This window comes from Molothrus aeneus, chromosome 4 (assembly GCF_037042795.1).
Source record: "Molothrus aeneus isolate 106 chromosome 4, BPBGC_Maene_1.0, whole genome shotgun sequence".
Classification (NCBI taxonomy): domain Eukaryota; kingdom Metazoa; phylum Chordata; class Aves; order Passeriformes; family Icteridae; genus Molothrus; species Molothrus aeneus.
In genome coordinates, this window is record NC_089649.1 from 73,392,485 (window position 1) to 73,409,680 (window position 17,196).

General features: G+C 57.3%; 1 protein-coding gene across 1 annotated transcript; it reads left to right on the forward strand.

Annotated features, from left to right (window-relative positions):
- The first annotated feature begins 5 nt into the window (after positions 1–5).
- Positions 6–16,754, forward strand: CCT7 (chaperonin containing TCP1 subunit 7). The gene is made up of 12 exons (XM_066548858.1): positions 6–94; positions 1,593–1,746; positions 3,547–3,653; positions 5,069–5,194; positions 5,761–5,813; positions 7,324–7,495; positions 8,469–8,633; positions 9,421–9,609; positions 10,088–10,185; positions 10,839–10,971; positions 13,215–13,421; positions 15,812–16,754. The coding sequence occupies exons 1-12, from the start codon at positions 89–91 to the stop codon at positions 16,040–16,042; spliced, it is 1,641 nt and encodes a 546-aa protein (XP_066404955.1). The 5' UTR covers positions 6–88; the 3' UTR covers positions 16,043–16,754.
- Positions 16,755–17,196: the final 442 nt, after the last annotated feature.

The window sequence follows — 17,196 nt, forward strand, 5'->3', positions numbered from 1 at the left end:
AATTGTGTTCCCACGCCCGGCCCGCCCCCGGGAAGGTTCTGGGCGTGCGCAGTGCATTGTGGGGGGCCGGGAGCGAGCAGCCGCCGCGATGATGGTGAGTGATCCGCGCCATCCGCCGCCATCCGCCGCCATCCGCCGCTGTCCCCGCGTCCCGCCGCCCTGCCCGGGCCGGGGGCTCCCGCCGGGCCCCAGGGAGCGGCTGTGGCGGGGTCGCTGTGGGCCGGGCCGCGCGGATGGAGCCGCCCCGGCGCGCAGGCCTGGCGGTACCCGGGCAGTGCCGCGCCCGCTGGAGCCGGAGCCGGGCTGCGCTGGCTGCAGGGGACGGGAGCGGGCAGCCCCGAGCTCCATCCCGCTCCAGAGCCTCCCCCCGGCCCGGTCCTGGTCCCCGCAGCCCCGCGCCCCCTCCGCCTCCAGCCCCGCGGTGATGCGGGAGGTGTGTCCAGCCTGGTTCCCCTGGGGACAAACGGGTCCTTTTCCCTTGGAATTCCTGCTCTGCTGGGTGTGGAGGAAAGCTGTGCGGTTTATTCCACAGAATCTTTCTGGGTTTCAGGGATCACAGGATAGTCAGGGCTGGAGATCACTCAGCTCTAACCCCTGCCCAGCAGGGTCACCTGGAGCAGGTGACACAGGGGCGTGCCCAGGTGGGTTTGGGATGTCTCTGGGGGGGACACTCCAGGCCCTCCCTGGGCAGCTGTCCCAGGGCTCTGTCACCCTCCATGGCAAGAAGTTCTTCCTCGTGTTGAGGTTCACCTCACTTCTTGTATTTTATTTTACGTCCTGTTACTGGGCATCACCAGAAAGTCTGGCACCAACCTCTTGGCACCGCCTCGGAGAGATGTGTATGGATTGATGGGGTCCCTCTTAGCCTTCCCTTCTGCAGCCTAAGCAGGCCCAGCTCCTCATAGGAGGGATGCTCCAGAGCCCAAGGATGTCCTTTGTGCCCATCACCGAACCCTCTGCAGTGGCTCCCTTTCTTGTGCCTGTGCCCCCTCAGTGCACCAAGCACAGTTCACTTCTGCTCTGTGCCTGCTGGCAGCTGTTCTGAGCCAGTGCATCCCAAATTTGGGCAGTGTTTGGGCTTTGCCTGGGCTCTGCCTGTGAGATGGTTGCAGCATTCATGGGATCGTTTGGGTTGGAAGGGACCTTAAATCCCATCCAGTGCCACCCCTGCCATGGCAGAGACCCCTCCCACTGTCCAGGCTGCTCCAAGTATCAATGTCCAGCCTGGCCTTGGGCACTGCCAGGGATCCAGGGGCAGCCACCACCCAGACTTGTTTGGTTCCTCAGTGTGTCTGTAGTTCCTGCACGCTCTGTCTCCTCCAGGCCAGCATCAGATCAGGACCTTCTGCCCCAAGGAATCCCCGTTAATTTTGGGACAGTCCCTGTGTGTCCCTGAGCCTGTGGTGGAGCAGTTGTGTGAATTCCCAGTGCTGTGGGAGCAGTGGAAAGCAGCAGGGTGGTGTGGGGCAGAGGAATTACACCGGGTCTGTATTTTTGGCCTTGTTCCTGCACACTGGTGCCTTGTGGGCTGTCAGGAGCTCTCTGCGGGTCCTTGGGGTGGGGCTGACAGCTGTGCTGTGCTCCCCCTGCAGCCAACACCGGTTATCCTGCTGAAGGAGGGCACGGACACCTCGCAGGGCATCCCGCAGCTGGTCAGCAACATCAACGCCTGCCAGGTGATCGCCGAGGCCGTGCGCACCACGCTGGGCCCGCGTGGCATGGACAAGCTCATCGTGGATGACCGGGGTGGGTATGCTCTGATGCTGGGCAGCACTGAGCCTGGCTGGGCTAGCTGGGGTAACCAAACCCAGCTGGGGCAGCGCTGAGCCTGGCTGGGCCATCTGGGGCAGCCAAACCCAGCTGGGCCATCTGGGGCAGCGCTGAGTCTGGCTGGGCCATCTGGGGCAGCACTGAGCCCGGCTGGGCCGTCTGGGGCAACCAAACCCAGCTGGGGCAGCACTGAGCCCAGCCCGGCCATCTGGGGCAGCCAAACCCAGCTGGGGCAGCACTGAGCCCGGCTGGGCCATCGGGGGAGCACTGAGCCTGGCTGGGCCATCTGGGGCAGCCAAACCCAGCTGGGGCAGCACTGAGCCCAGCCTGGCCATGTGGGGCAGCCAAACCCATCTGGGGCAGCACTGAGCCCAGCCCGGCCATGTGGGGCAGCCAAACCCATCTGGGGCAGCACTGAGCCCAGCCCGGCCATGTGGGGCAGCCAAACCCATCTGGGGCAGCCCCAGCAGCCGCAGCCCCTGCCAGGCTCGGCTCTCGCAGCAGAGTGAGCCTGTCACTCTTGGTGTCCCCTGTAGGAGGCAGGAGGATTGCCAGTCCAGCCTGAGGATTCCCTGATTGCTCCCCTGGGGAGATGCAGAGTCAGGGGGGATGTGGTGCCTTGGGAAGGCTGCCCTAGGACAGAGACCAGACAGAGTTACAGAATAAAGCAGGGATTTATTAAAAGACCTCAATGGATCCACCTTGGGCAGCACAAGAGCCCAGCCAGGGCTGCACCCAAGGTGAACCAAAATGGTCCCAAAATGAACCCAAGATGGACCAAAATGGTCCCAAAATGCACAACTGCTCACGGGGTCTCTCCCTTGGATCAGTTCTGCTCCATTTGCATCTTGCAGTTCATTGTCCCATTCCAGCTTTAGCCCATGCAGTCCCACCCTGCTGGTTTTTCTCTCTTCAACCCACATTTATGCTCTGGGGGCTGAGATTTGGGTCATTTGTCCTTGGTCCCCAGCTAGAACAGGAATTGTTTTGTCTCCCTGCTCTGTGCACAGAGCTCACCATCCCATAATGTGAAGCCCAGACCCACACACTAAAGCAGCACAGAATTTGAAAAATAGAAAAGCTAAACCTGAGGCATCACTTGGATTCAGTGTAAGTCTGTGCCAGACAGGAGAAGCAGAGAGGCTTGAACCTCTCTTCAGGTATTTTTGGTCATCTCTATTTTTAAATGAGGCTCGTGGTACCTGTGGAGTTACTCAGCAGTTGTGGCTGAGTGTGAGGTCAGTGGATGTTCCTGGGTTGATTTTTAATCTTTTTTTTTTGAAGTGTGATTTAAGAGATGAGCTTTGCCCTCACTCTGAAAAGCCTTGTATGAAGTCACCAGTCACCAAACTCATTATTTATTATTTTTGTTGCTGAAGGGTGGAGTGAAAAGGCTTAGCATTGCCTTTCAATAGTTTTTACAGATAGGAACTGTAATAAATCCTTGCTCAAAGGGATAATTGGATTTAAATTTCTCCTGTGATAAGTAATAATGATTTCTAGGCTCTTTGTTCGTGAGAGTCTCAGACTAGAATATGGTTTTATCTGTCTGGGGAGGCCTTTGAGAAGAGGGAAATGAATTCCAAACCTTTGTTGGTGTGGAAAGTTGTTCTGTGCTCAGGCTGACTTCACTGAACCTGCTCCACGAATGGGCTGACAGGACTCAGTTCAGGTGGAGCAGAGGAACCTGCTGGGATCTCCTGAGAGCCCCCAGAGACAGGGCTTGCCCCTGCTGCTGTAAAGCTGCCTTTAACTTCCTTTTCTCCATGACCCCAGGCAAAGCCACCATCTCCAACGACGGGGCCACCATCCTGAAGCTGCTGGACGTGGTCCACCCGGCCGCCAAGACCTTGGTGGACATCGCCAAGTCCCAGGATGCCGAGGTGGGAGGGGAGCCTGGCTCTGCCTGGGGGTGAACAGGGAGCAGCCTGAGTGCCACTGCTGCCCTGGCTCAGTGGTAGCTCTGGGAATTGCTCTGGGAGTGCTGGGGCTTGTTCTGCCTGCTCTGGAGCCAGGCTGGCAGAGCTGGGAATGCTCCCCTGGAGAAGGGAAAATCCAGGGAATCCTCAGAGTGCCTGCAGGGGCTCCAGGAGAGCTGGAGAGGGGCTGGGGACAAGGCCTGCAGGGACAGGAGCCAGGGAATGGCTCCCACTGGGAAAGGGGAGATTGGGCTGGGATCTTGGCAAGGAATTCCTGCCTGGGCTGGCATTCCCAGATTTACTGGGGCTGCCCCTGGATCCCTGGCAGTGCCCAAGGCCAGGTTGGACACTGGGGCTGGGAGCAGTCTGGGATGATGAAAGGTGTCCCTGCCCATGGCAGAGAGTGGCACTGGATGGGCTTTGAGGTCCCTTCCTGTGACCCTGTTTGCAGGGGTCTGTGTGACCATGGTCACAGGGGTTTTCAGGATGAAGAAGAGATGAGAATGTTGACTCCATGATCAGAAGGCTTGATTTATTATTTTATGCTATATGTTACATTAAGACTATACTAAAAAGAAATAGAAAGGAAAAGGTTTCTTCAGAAGCTAGCTAAGCTAAGAATAGACAAGAATGAATAACAAAGATCTGTGTCTCAGACAGAGAGCAAGAGCCAGCTCTGCCATGAGTGGTCAGTGAATCCAAACATCCACAGGAGACCAATCACGGGTCTACCTGTTGCATTCCACAGCAGCAGATAACCATTGTTACCTTTGGTTGCTGAAACTGCAGCTTCTCACAAGGAAAAATCCTAAGAAAGGATTTTTCATGAAAGATGTCTGTGGATGAGGGAAGAGACGAGGATCTGACTCCATGTTTCAGAAGGCTGATTTATTATTTTATGATATATATTACATTAAAACTGTACTGAAAGAATAGAAGAAAGGATTTCATCAGAAGGCTGGCTAAGAATAGAATAGGAAAGAATGATAACAAAGGCTCTGTCTAGGACAGAGAGTCTGAGCCAGCTGACTGTGATTGGCCATTAATTAGAAACAATTCTATGAGCCCAATCCCAGATGCACCTGTTGCATTCCACAGCAGCAGATAACCATTGGTTACAGTTTGTTCCTGAGGCCTCTCAGCTTCTCAGGAGGAAAAATCCTAAGGAAAGGATTTTTCAGAAAATATCATGGCTACACCTTCCCACCCAGACCACTCTGAATCACTGAGGAATTCAACCACAAATCTGTAAGCAGAGAAAATCCTGAGCTCTGGTTTCCCTGGAAGCTCTGGAGTGGTTTTGCAGCTGCTCTCAGGGGGTGTCTGCAGCGTGGGGGTGACACAGCGTGGGGGTGACACAGCGTCCCCTGTCCCTGCAGGTGGGTGATGGCACCACGTCTGTGACCCTGCTGGCAGCTGAGTTCCTGAAGCAGGTGAAGCCCTACGTGGAGGAGGGGCTCCATCCCCAGATCATCATCCGCGCCTTCCGCACGGCCACGCAGCTGGTGAGGCACAGGGACACGGCTCCCTGGGGACAGCTGGGCCTGCCCGGGGCCAGGGACACCCTGCCAGGGACAGCCCGCTGGGAATGGGCCTGGGGAGTGCCAGCAGCCATCTCCTGCTGCCCCTGCCAGCAGCACTGCCTCTCTGTGCCAGGCCTGCTGGCAGCAGTCTGTGCCTCTGCAGTGCCCTCACTTCCTTTGGGTTTTCTCCCAAGGAATGAATGTAAAAACTCATTTCCCATTCTCCTGCTCCTCCTGTTCTCTGCTGCTTCTTAGTAACCCGTGTGTCTCCTGGCGGCTGTTGGTCCCGTTAAGTTGATTTTTGGAGGTTCACTCCTCAATAGCTGTTTGATTCCCAGGGTCTCTGCTGCAAGCAGAAGCAGCAGAGCAGCTCTGAGCCTCCTCCCACTCCCCAGATATTGGTGTATTCTGTGGAATTACTGCACTGGCAGGGGTGGAATAATTAAACACTTGGAGCTTCAGTGACGTTGGTGCAGAGAACAAAAGATAAAACACAAAGAGAGAGGTTGGAGCATAAATGATTAATCCAGCTGTTGCCTTTTTGCCAGGCTGTGAACAAGATCAAAGACATCGCTGTCTCTGTGAAGAAGGAGGATAAAGAGTAAGTTTGCCTCGGAGGTGACCTGGTTGTGTTCTGGGCTCCAGCTGCCTGCTGTGAGGGTGCTCCTGGATCTGTGCCTCTGGCTGACATTTCCTGGCACCTGGAGCTGCAGCCCCACGCTGGGGTTATTCCCAGTTTCCCTGGAATTTCCTGCTCCTGCAGGGGCAGTGCTGTGCTCCCACTTGGCTCCAGGGATGATGTAGGGCAGTGCCTCCCAGTGCTCATGGAAGAAGCTGGGCACCAAAATAAGTGGCCTGATTTCTTTTTTGCAGCAGTGGAGTCTTGGAGCTCTTGCTGCAGTCAGTGGTAGTGTTCAATCTCAGCATTCCCTGAGGATCAGATCCCCTTTCACTGTCACACAGCAGGGTTGATAGCTCATAGCAGTGATCCCTTCAACTGAGCTGAGAATACTGGACTTCCTTTTCTCCCTGGATTTTAAGCTCTTGTCCACTTGACCTTACTGATACCTGCAGTTAATTAGAAATACTTCAACTTCATAAGCATCTTGAATAAACCAAAATGGGTTGTCCAAACCAAATTCTTAAAAAATTCTGGAAAAAAAACACCCCAAATGTGGTCCTGTGATGGGAAATAGAGTGGTTCCCGTGGGGGACAGAGCCTGGCAGCTGGATCCACATCTCCCTGCTGTCTGTGTGTCACCGACTGCTGCACATGTATTACCTGAGTTAGTACTTCAGGGAATGTGAACCCTGCCTTTAGAGGCTTTCAGGAACATCTTCCTGCCTTGTGATGAAGGAAAGCACCTGCTTTTTTCTGATTTTAGGTGCATGAAAGTCAGTCAGCTTTGTCAGTGCTGGGCTGATGCTCGAGCTCTAGAAAGGAGACTGGGATTTGTCAGTCTGGGATTTGTGCCTTGTTCTCCCCATGGACAGGAGGGAGCTGATCTTTGCCTCTGTCAGAGAGGATTTTGTGCCTCTCATGACAAGACAGAGCCTGAGGGGCTGGAGCGTGGCCAGGGCAGGGACACAGCTGGGCAGGGGCTGCAGAGTCCCTGAGGGAGCCGGGCAGGGGCTGCAGAGTCCCTGAGGGAGCCGGGCAGGGGCTGCAGAGTCCCTGAGGGAGCCGGGCAGGGGCTGCAGAGTCCCTGAGGGAGCTGGGCAGGGGCTCAGCCTGGAGCAGAGGAGGCTCAGGGGGCCCTTGTGGCTCTGCACAGCTCCTGCCAGGAGGGCACAGCCGGGGGGATTTGGGATCTTATCCCAGGGAACAGGGACAGGAGCAGAGGGAACGGCCTCAGGGGAGCTCAGGGTGGGCACTGGGGACATTCCTCATGGAAAGGGCAGGGCTGGAGTGCCCATCCCTGCAGGGATTTCACAGCCCTGTGGATGTGGCACTTGGGGACATGGGGCAGTGGTGGCCTTGGCAGTGCTGGACTGAATGATCTTAAAGGTATTTTCCAGCCAAAGCTGTGATTAACAAAGCCACATACGGCTCATGAAAAGGTCTGGCAGGTGACCAAACCTTTGTTTTTCCTTTCCTTCCCTTCCTGCAGTGAGCAGAGGAGTCTCCTGGAAAAGTGTGCAGCCACAGCCCTGAGCTCCAAGCTCATCTCCCAGAGCAAGGAGTTTTTCTCCAAGATGGTTGTAGATGCTGTGATGATGTTGGATGACTTGCTGCAGCTCAAGATGATCGGGATAAAGAAGGTGCAAGGAGGAGCTCTAGAAGTAAGTGCTGGAGCCTTCCTGAAGGGGTGGGACACAGGGATCCAGCTCTGGTGGGGCCTTGGCTCCAGCAGAAGTGCAGCCTGGCTTGTCATTGCTTGTTGGGGAATTCCCAAAGTGGAACAGAGCTGTTGGTGTGAGGAGGAGGCTCAGCAGGATTTCTTTTCCATAGGTAGAGTTTCTGGTTTTTGAGCTAAATACACTCTTCACTGCAGCAAAAGTTGGTACTGATAAAATTCCATTTATCTCTCCACAAATAATTATTAATTTTTTTTTTTCTGGGAAGTCTTTGTTCCTTCTGGATCCAAAAGTCCTGGTTGTGTGTAGGATTACTGGGTTGGGAAAAATGCAAGGCAAATCTCATGAAGCTGATTTAGTTCAGCTTCATGCTGAACCATAAACCACTGGGATGTGTGGTTTATGCCTCAGTGCTGGAGAACCTGTTGTGTCTGGAACTGCACCTGGATTGATCCTGGCTGTGGGACAGCTCCTATGGAGAGGGAGATTCAGATCCTGATTTCTTCACCCAGAAATTGAGGAGCTCATGCCAGGGAATGGTATTGGACAGGGCTGTCCTGCTGCAGAAAATCCAGGAGGTGGTGATGGAGCTTGGTAAGACAACCCAGAGCAAAAACCAGCCCCCAGTGCGGCTATGGATGAGAAATATCCAAAAGTTCAAAGGGGAGGAATGGGAAAGAGTTCAGGGAGAGAACTGATGGCTCCATTCCTTGATCTTCAAGTTGTTTGAGGAGTTTTTGGCTGTGGAGTTTGGAGAGGTAGAGAGGAATCTGCTTTTGTGAGCTGAAAGAAATGCCTGCTGCTTATTTCCTCTAAAAGTGGGTTAATCAAAGGAGACAGTGCAGGGAAGGCTTTGTAAATGAGGCCTCTGGAAGCAGGGGGTGTCCTGTGGGAGTTGTTATTAACCCTGTGCAGGAAGCCTTGGGAGCTGAGCCTGAGGCAAATCCCTGTGTTCCAGGACTCACAGCTGGTGGCTGGAGTTGCCTTTAAGAAAACCTTCTCCTATGCTGGGTTTGAGATGCAGCCCAAGAAGTACCAGTCCCCCAAAATCGCCCTGCTCAACGTGGAGCTGGAGCTCAAGGCTGAGAAGGACAACGCCGAGGTCAGAGTCAACACTGTGGAGGTGAGAGCTCCCCTGGCCTGCTTGCTCCTTCTCTCACACCTGGGGCTGCTCATCCCCTGGGGAGGCATGAGATGGGAGGGCTGGAGCCAGGCTGGCAGAGCTGGGAATGCTCCCCTGGAGAAGGGAAAATCCAGGGAATCCTCAGAGTGCCTGCAGGGGCTCCAGGAGAGCTGGAGAGGGGCTGGGGACAAGGCCTGCAGGGACAGGAGCCAGGGAATGGCTCCCACTGGGAAAGGGGAGATTGGGCTGGGATCTTGGCAAGGAATTCCTGCCTGGGCTGGAATTCCCAGATTTGCTGGGGCTGCCCCTGGATCCCTGGCAGTGCCCAAGGCCAGGTTGGACACTGGGGCTTGGATCCACCTGGGACAGTGGGAGGTGTCCATGCCCATGGATAGGGTGGCACTGGATGACCTTTAAAAGGTCCCTTCCCACCCAAACCATTCCATGATAAATGAGTTTGTCTCCTGCTCACCCTTCACCTTTGGAATCACCTGGTGGGCTGTGCTGCCCTGTGGAATGGGGGTCCAGCAGACTGGGGAGCACAGCAGGGTCAGGACACGTTGGTGAGCTGTCCCTGTGCCCCAGCTGTGCTGAGCCACCAGCTCTGGGGTCATTGCCTTGGGCCTGGCAGGGCCCGCTGATCCAGCAGTGCCTGGAGAGCTGCAGGAGCTCCTGGGGTTGCAGCAGCCATTGGGCAGTGCCATGGGGCAGGGACCTCGTGACTCTGTGCCAGGGCTGCACGTGGGGCATCCCCTGGCACAGGAACACCTGTCCCCCTGTCCTCCAGGACTACCAGGCCATTGTGGATGCAGAGTGGAACATCCTGTATGACAAACTGGACAAGATCCACAAGTCAGGAGCCAAGGTGGTGCTGTCCAAGCTGCCCATTGGGGACGTGGCCACGCAGTACTTCGCAGACAGGGACATGTTCTGTGCCGGCCGTGTCCCCGAGGAGGATCTCAAGAGGACCATGATGGTGAGCTCCCCTGGCCTGAGGAAAGCCTTTGGAAAGTTCTGGCACCCCAGGCTGGGCATTCCCAAACTGCTCTCGCTGCTCCTCACGGGGGTTTGAAAGGACAAGGCTGTTCCTCGTGGGGTGAGCACTCACACCCTGACAGCCTGGTCTTATATACAAAGATCTGATCAGTGCATCACTAGAGATTCATTTTCCTGAGTTCTTCCCTGTTCCATCACGAGTGGGTTTTTCCTGAGCTTTCTTTGTGTATCTCCTGGACTCTGGAGCCTGTGAGTCAGCACCTTGAAGCTGCTTAAATTTATTTTGCTGTTGAGGGTTGGCCTGCGTCCATGAGAGGGGAGGGAGGGAGAAGGGTTTTCCTGAATCTGCAGGATGGGTTTGCACCAGCTCAACATCTGGGCTGGAGAGTGGAGCCTGCTGGGAGGTTGGTGTGGGTTGTCAGCAGTGGTAATGCTGTGTTTGTCCCCATTCCCTGCAGGCCTGTGGGGGATCCATCCAGACCAGTGTCAATGCCCTGTCGGATGATGTGCTGGGCCGCTGTGAGCTCTTTGAAGAGACCCAGATTGGGGGAGAGAGGTAAAAACACCAGCTGCAAACCTGTGGTGCTTTGCAAGCCCTCTCATAGCAGGTGCAAAAGTTGGGGTCAAAGCATTGGCAGGGTCAACGTCTCTCAAGCTGTTGAGATGAAAACAAGGTTGTTATAAAATGTATATTTTACTGTAGCCAGAAGCTGCTTTTTGAGGCTGGGGGAGGGGCCACGAGCAAGATTTCATTGAGATCCTACCTCTTGTAAAAGCTTTGAAAAACACGTGTTTATTCTGCAGTGCCTTGTAGAAAGCACAGTGGTACTGTTGCATTTGTAATGGAAAACCACCACATTTTGGGGTTGATTGTGGCACTTCTGTGACGTTCCAGCTTGACCCTTCCCTGTCAGTGCAGGAGAAGCTGGGGATGGTACACTGGGGCCCTTGCAGTCCTGTTTGGGGCTGGCTGCTGCCCTCTGTGCTCCTGCCAAGTGCAGACTGGGAGCCCCAGTTCAGTGTGAGTCCCTGGCAGCAGGGAGGAGAGAACGGATGGTCCTGGATTGTCTGGAACGTCACTTCTGTGTTCCCTGGCCCTGTCCTCCTTGGCCCCTTGGGGCTGTGAGAGGGACGGGGCTGCAGGGCTGGCTCTGTCCCACCCTGCCTGTCCAGCAGCAGCTTCTCCATGCCCAACCCTCCCTGTGGCAGGTACAACTTGTTCACGGGCTGCCCCAAGGCCAAGACGTGCACCATCATCCTGCGCGGGGGCGCCGAGCAGTTCATGGAGGAGACCGAGCGCTCCCTGCACGACGCCATCATGATCGTCAGGAGGGCCATCAAGGTGAGCCTGGCACTGCCGTGCACAGCCAGAGCTGCTGCACACCTCCCACACACACACACACACCAGGGCTTGGCTCAGGCCTCTGCACAGTGAGCACATCCTGTGGAGTGCAGTTCCTTGGCCGGCTCTGGCGGCGTTTGCAGCTGCTCTCCAGGCACGCCTGGGTTCTGCCTGCACTTCTGTGCAGATGTGCCTCGTGCTGGCTCCATCCTCCACCCTAAAGGGAACTGCTCTGTGCTGGGTGGAGCTTCAGGAGATGGAACAGCAGATTGATGGCACATGTGTGTCCATGCCCATAGAGCCCCTCTCTTGGTGCCCAGTCTGGGGGCACGACAGTCCCGTGACTCTGAGGGCAGGCTGGGGGCACCAGGAGAAATCCAAGGCCTCTGTGGATGTGAGTTTGATCCTTCCAAGCTCTGGGTTACACAAAAATGTGTTGCTGTAGGAAGGGCTTGTGGTTAAAAGCTCTGAGGCTGCATGTCCTGAGGGGCTGGGGAGAAGCATGTCAAGAGTTTTGGAGCTGTTGCTTCTAGAAAGAACATCCTGATCTGTCTCCTGGAAAAGCAGCAGAACTGAGCTGCAAGGTGCTGCTTCCAATAGCTTTAGTTTTGGACACTTCATGAGAGTGAGGAAGCTTCCCTAGCCCGAGTTGGGAGTGAGCTGCCATCCCTCCCTTTGGGTGTAGTGTCCCCAAACCCCCCTTTGTCCTGTGCACAGCTGGGCTGAGCTGCTGGAGCTGCCACTGGAGGTTCTTGGTGTGTCCCTGCTGCTGCTGGCAGACAGTCCCAGGGACAGCAGCACCAGGGCTGTGCATTGCCATGGGCTGGCAGGGCTGTGCCTGCAGGGCTGTGCATTGCTGTGCACTGCCATGGGCTGTGCATTGCCATGGGCTGTGCATTGCCATGGGCTGGCAGGGCTGTGCATTGCTGTGGCTGCAGGGCTGTGCATTGCCATGGGCTGTGCATTGCTGGGAGCCTGCAGGGCCGTGCATTGCCATGGGCTGTGCATTGCTGGGAGCCTGCAGGGCCGTGCATTGCCATGGGCTGTGCATTGCTGGGAGCCTGCAGGGCTGTGCATTGCCATGGGCTGTGCATTGCTGTGGCTGCAGGGCCGTGCATTGCCATGGGCCGTGCATTGCTGTGCCTGCAGGGCTGTGCATTGCCTGGAGCCTGCAGGGCTGTGCATTGCCATGGGCTGTGCATTGCTGTGCCTGCAGGGCTGTGCATTGCCATGGGCTGTGCATTGCTGGGAGCCTGCAGGGCTGTGCATTGCCATGGGCTGTGCATTGCTGTGGCTGCAGGGCTGTGCATTGCTGGGAGCCTGCAGGGCTGTGCATTGCTGGGAGCCTGCAGGGCTGTGCATTGCCATGGGCTGTGCATTGCTGGGAGCCTGCAGGGCTGTGCATTGCCATGGGCTGTGCATTGCTGTGGCTGCAGGGCTGTGCATTGCTGGGAGCCTGCAGGGCTGTGCATTGCTGGGAGCCTGCAGGGCTGTGCATTGCCATGGGCTGTGCATTGCTGGGAGCCTGCAGGGCTGTGCATTGCCATGGGCTGTGCATTGCTGGGAGCCTGCAGGGCTGTGCATTGCCATGGGCTGTGCATTGCTGTGGCTGCAGGGCTGTGCATTGCTGGGAGCCTGCAGGGCTGTGCATTGCCTGGAGCCTGCAGGGCCGTGCATTGCCATGGGCTGTGCATTGCTGGGAGCCTGCAGGGCTGTGCATTGCCATGGGCTGTGCATTGCCTGGAGCCTGCAGGGCCGTGCATTGCCATGGGCTGTGCATTGCTGGGAGCCTGCAGGGCTGTGCATTGCCATGGGCTGTGCATTGCTGTGCCTGCAGGGCCGTGCATTGCCATGGGCTGTGCATTGCTGTGCCTGCAGGGCCGTGCATTGCCATGGGCTGTGCATTGCTGGGAGCCTGCAGGGCTGTGCATTGCCATGGGCTGTGCATTGCTGTGGCTGCAGGGCTGTGCATTGCTGGGAGCCTGCAGGGCTGTGCATTGCCTGGAGCCTGCAGGGCCGTGCATTGCCATGGGCTGTGCATTGCTGTGCATTGCCATGGGCTGTGCATTGCTGGGAGCCTGCAGGGCTGTGCACTGCCATGGGCTGTGCATTGCTGTGCCTGCAGGGCTGTGCATTGCCATGGGCTGTGCATTGCTGTGCACTGCCATGGGCTGTGCATTGCTGGGAGCCTGCAGGGCTGCAGCAGCTGACAGCCCCTGTGCTGTGCCCGTCCCTCCCTGCAGAACGACTCGGTGGTGGCGGGCGGCGGCGCCATCGAGATGGAGCTCTCCAAGTTCCTGCGGGATTACTCGCGCACCATCCCGGGCAAGCAGCAGCTGCTGATCGGCGCCTACGCCAAGGCCCTGGAGATCATCCCCCGGCAGCTGTGTGACAACGCCGGCTTCGACGCCACCAACATCCTCAACAAGCTGCGCGCCAAGCACGCCCAGGTACGGCCCGGGCTGCTGGGGAAGGCAGGAGCCTCCCTGAAATGGAAATTGCAAACCCCCTCCCTCTGAATTATTGTAGTTTTGAAATTAAGGGGCTCTCAGGCAACGGTATGGCAATAGGAATAACAGTTCTTTGCTAGGAAAATTAAAAATACAAATGCAGTGGTACAAACAAACCCCTGCCAGGGTCAGAGCAGTCCCTGTCCCCTGTGTGTCAGGGGGTGGCACAGCCCCATCCCATGGGGGCTCAGCCCTCCTGCAGTGCCAGCTGTGGCTCTGCTGGAGCAGGGATCCTGCACAAGGGGGGAGTTTTCCTCTGCAGCTCCAGGGCTGCTGGAGATGGGCCTGGGCTCCCTCTGGCCATGCAGGGCAGCAGAAGCTGCTCCTCTGGCAATGCACTGGGCAAAGGCTGCTGGGCTGTCCCAAAGCTCAGATTGGATCCAGGTAGGAATGCTTGGCTCCTCCCCTGGGCGCAGCATCTCCCCATGGGATGATGGGATTGGATCAGCCCTGCAGGGACACTCACTGGCCCATTAACAGAAGATAATTGATAATTAATGGCCCATTAACAGCAGATATTTCCCGGAGGGAGAATTGATTGTGGAAGAGATAAAAGAAACTGCCCCATGAACAGCAGAAACCCGCCCCAGCTCTGACAGGTGGTAATAGAATACACACCCTCAGCTGCATCTTTGAACCCCAGACACCCGGGCATCCCAGAGGCAGTGTGTGTGTGGTTCCTTTGTCCCCAGTTCCCTCCTGGAGCCTGTCAGAGCTGGTGTAGCTCAGCTGAGCCTGTTTTGGAGCCGTGTCCCCTTTGATTAAGCACTGTGTTTGTTTCACATCATGTGTGGGCCTGGCACAGGTGGCTATAAATGGAAAGGACCTGATTTCCCTTTGATCCCAGCTGTCAGGTGACTTCCTGAGCTGGGGGTTCTGATTTGCTCCTTAAAAACTCATCATTTGTCAGGAAGGAGCTGCTGTGTTAAACATTAAAGGAAGCAGAGTGCAGGAGCTGGCTGAGCTGAGCATTTTACACAGGAGCTGCAGGCTGAAGGTCCTGAGTGCTGCTCTTGTGGAGATCCCAACTCCAGGGCTTGGAGGTTGCCCCTTGGGTTCTGCCACTCCCAGCAGTTTCACCCTGCTGCCGGTGGTGGGGCTCAGGGTGTGCCCCAAAATGAGGGTGCAGAGCCAGGCAGAGAGGCAGCAGCAGAGGGGAGCCAGGCCTGGGAGGCTCCTGCAGCTTCATGGCAGGGCTGCCCAGGGAGGGTTGGGCTCCCCATCCCTGGAGGTGTCCAGGGAAGCCCTGGAGGTGGCACTCAGGGCTCTGGGCTGGTGGCAAGGTGGGGATGGTGGGAATGGGGCACAGCTTGGACTGGATGGACTGGGGGGGCTTTTCCAGCCTCAGTGACTCTGTGATCCTAAACTGGCAGGGGCCTCCTCTTCATGAGGCACTGCTGGCACTGGTGGCTGAAAGCAAAGGCTGCTCAGCTTGGATTTTTTGTGTTTTCCTTCACAGCAGAATGTGAGGGAGGCTCCAGCCTCTCCCTTCACCTTTGCCTGGCCTTCCCTCCCTGGCTTTCCCCAAGTCCCACCCAGCCCCGTGACCAATCCCTGTCCCCTTTGTCCCCTCTGTCCCCTCAGAGTGGGATGGCACACTGATCCCTGTGTCCCTCTGTCCCTCAGGGCAGGATATGGCACTGATCCCTGTCCCTCAGCAGGCTGTGGCACTGATCTGTCCCTCTGTCCCTCAGGGCAGGATGTGGCACTGATCCCTGTGTCCCTCTGGCCCTCAGCAGGCTGTGGCACTGATGGCTGTCTCTCAGAGTGGAATCTGGCACTGATCCCTGTCCCTCTGTCCCCAGGGTGTGATGTGGCACTGATCCCTCTCCCTCAGCAGGCTGTGGCACTGATCTGTCCCTCTGTCTGTCCCCAGGGCGGCTGTGGCACTGATCTGTCCCTCTGTCTGTCCCCAGGGTGGGATGTGGCACTGATCCCTGTCCCTCTGTCTGTCCCCAGGGCGGGCTGTGGCACTGATCTGTCCCTCTGTCTGTCCCCAGGGCGGGCTGTGGCACTGATCTGTCCCTCTGTCTGTCCCCAGGGTGGGCTGTGGCACTGATCCCTGTCCCTCTGTCTGTCCCCAGGGTGGGATGTGGCACTGATCCCTGTCCCTCTGTCTGTCCCTCAGAGCAGGCTATGGCACTGATCTGTCCCTCTGTCTGTCTCTCAGCAGGCTGTGGCACTGATCTGTCCCTCTGTCTGTCTCTCAGCAGGCTGTGGCACTGATCTGTCCCTCTGTCTTTCCCCAGGGCGGGCTGTGGCACTGATCTGTCCCTCTGTCTGTCCCTCAGCGGGCTGTGGCACTGATCTGTCCCTCTGTCTGTCCCCAGGGCGGGATGTGGTACGGCGTGGATGTGACCAACGAGGACATTGCAGACAATTTCCAGGCGTGCGTGTGGGAGCCGGCCGTGGTGCGCATCAACGCGCTGACGGCCGCCTCGGAGGCCGCGTGCCTCATCGTGTCCGTGGACGAGACCATCCGCAACCCGCGCTCCAGCGTGGAGCCTGCCGGGGCTGCCGGGGCCCGCGGCCGTGCCCGCGCCCGGCCCCACAACCACTGAGAGCCCCTGGGGGAACAGCAGCTGCTCCTGCCCCGGGCTGGCAGCTCCACAGCCACTGAGAGCCCCTGGGGAACAGCAGCTGCTCCTGCCCCGGGCTGGCAGCCCCACAGCCACTGAGAGCCCCTGGGGAACAGCAGCTGCTCCTGCCCCGGGCTGGCAGCCCCACAGCCACTGAGAGCCCCTGGGGAACAGCAGCTGCTCCTGCCCCGGGCTGGCAGCCCCACAGCCACTGAGAGCTCCTGGGGGAACAGCAGCTGCTCCTGCCCCGGGCTGGCAGCCCCACAGCCACTGAGAGCCCCTGGAAACCCACTGGGATCGGCAGCTGCTCCTTCCCCTGTCCCAGGCTGCCAGCCCCGGGCTGGGGGCAGTCACAGGCAGCTCCTGGCGGTCACAGGCAGCTCCTGGCACTGGCAGCCACAGCCCTGGAGCTGCCCTGCCCTGCCTGGCACTGCCTCACTGGCCTGGGCATTCCCTCGGGAGCCTTCCCTCCCCAGGAGCATTCCCTCCTCCAGACCCTTCCCTCCACCAGACCCTTCCCTCCTTGGGGACCCCTCCCCAGGAGCATTCCTTCTTCCAGACCCTTCCCTCCCCTGGGCTGGAGCCAGCACAGGGAGGCTCTGGGGCCTATTTATACTGGTTTGTGTTTTGTTCTGCTGGGCAGTTTGAAGCCAGGCTCCAGCACAATAAAGTGAGTCAGTCTCAGTGGCAGTTAGGATTGTGCTCTTGTTCTCTGCTTCATTCCACATGGGCAGGCCTCAGGACTGGGGTTAGAAATGAACTGGCTGGGTTTGGCCTTGGTCGGTTTTTCAGGCTGGTTCTGGCCTTGTTTCAAAGCAGGTGCTGTGCTGCAGAGCAGCGCACACTCCAGGCTCATGCCAGAAGTGCTTCTAGGATGGAGCACCTCTGTGTGTGCCTGGAGCTCTCAGATACTGCTCAGTGACATTTTAATTGGCTCTGCTCAATGGGGCATTTCCATTTCCCACTTTGCTTCATGGAAGAAGGTTCAGGGCAGCAGCTGTGTGACAGCACCAGGGGACTCCAAGGATGGATCCAGGCATTTGGGGGGAATCAGACAGGAAAATGGTGCTGGGAGAACATGGGGCGACTTGGGTCTGGTGGGTTACAGGTGTTAGAGGAGGACAGTGAAAGAAATA

Excerpts from the sequence above, each read along its gene's own strand:
- CCT7 (XM_066548858.1), top strand. Across the intron at positions 5,814-7,323 it reads GTGAAGAAGGAGGATAAAGA|TGAGCAGAGGAGTCTCCTGG; the intron begins GTAAGTTTGCCT and ends CCCTTCCTGCAG. Across the intron at positions 7,496-8,468 it reads TGCAAGGAGGAGCTCTAGAA|GACTCACAGCTGGTGGCTGG; the intron begins GTAAGTGCTGGA and ends CCTGTGTTCCAG.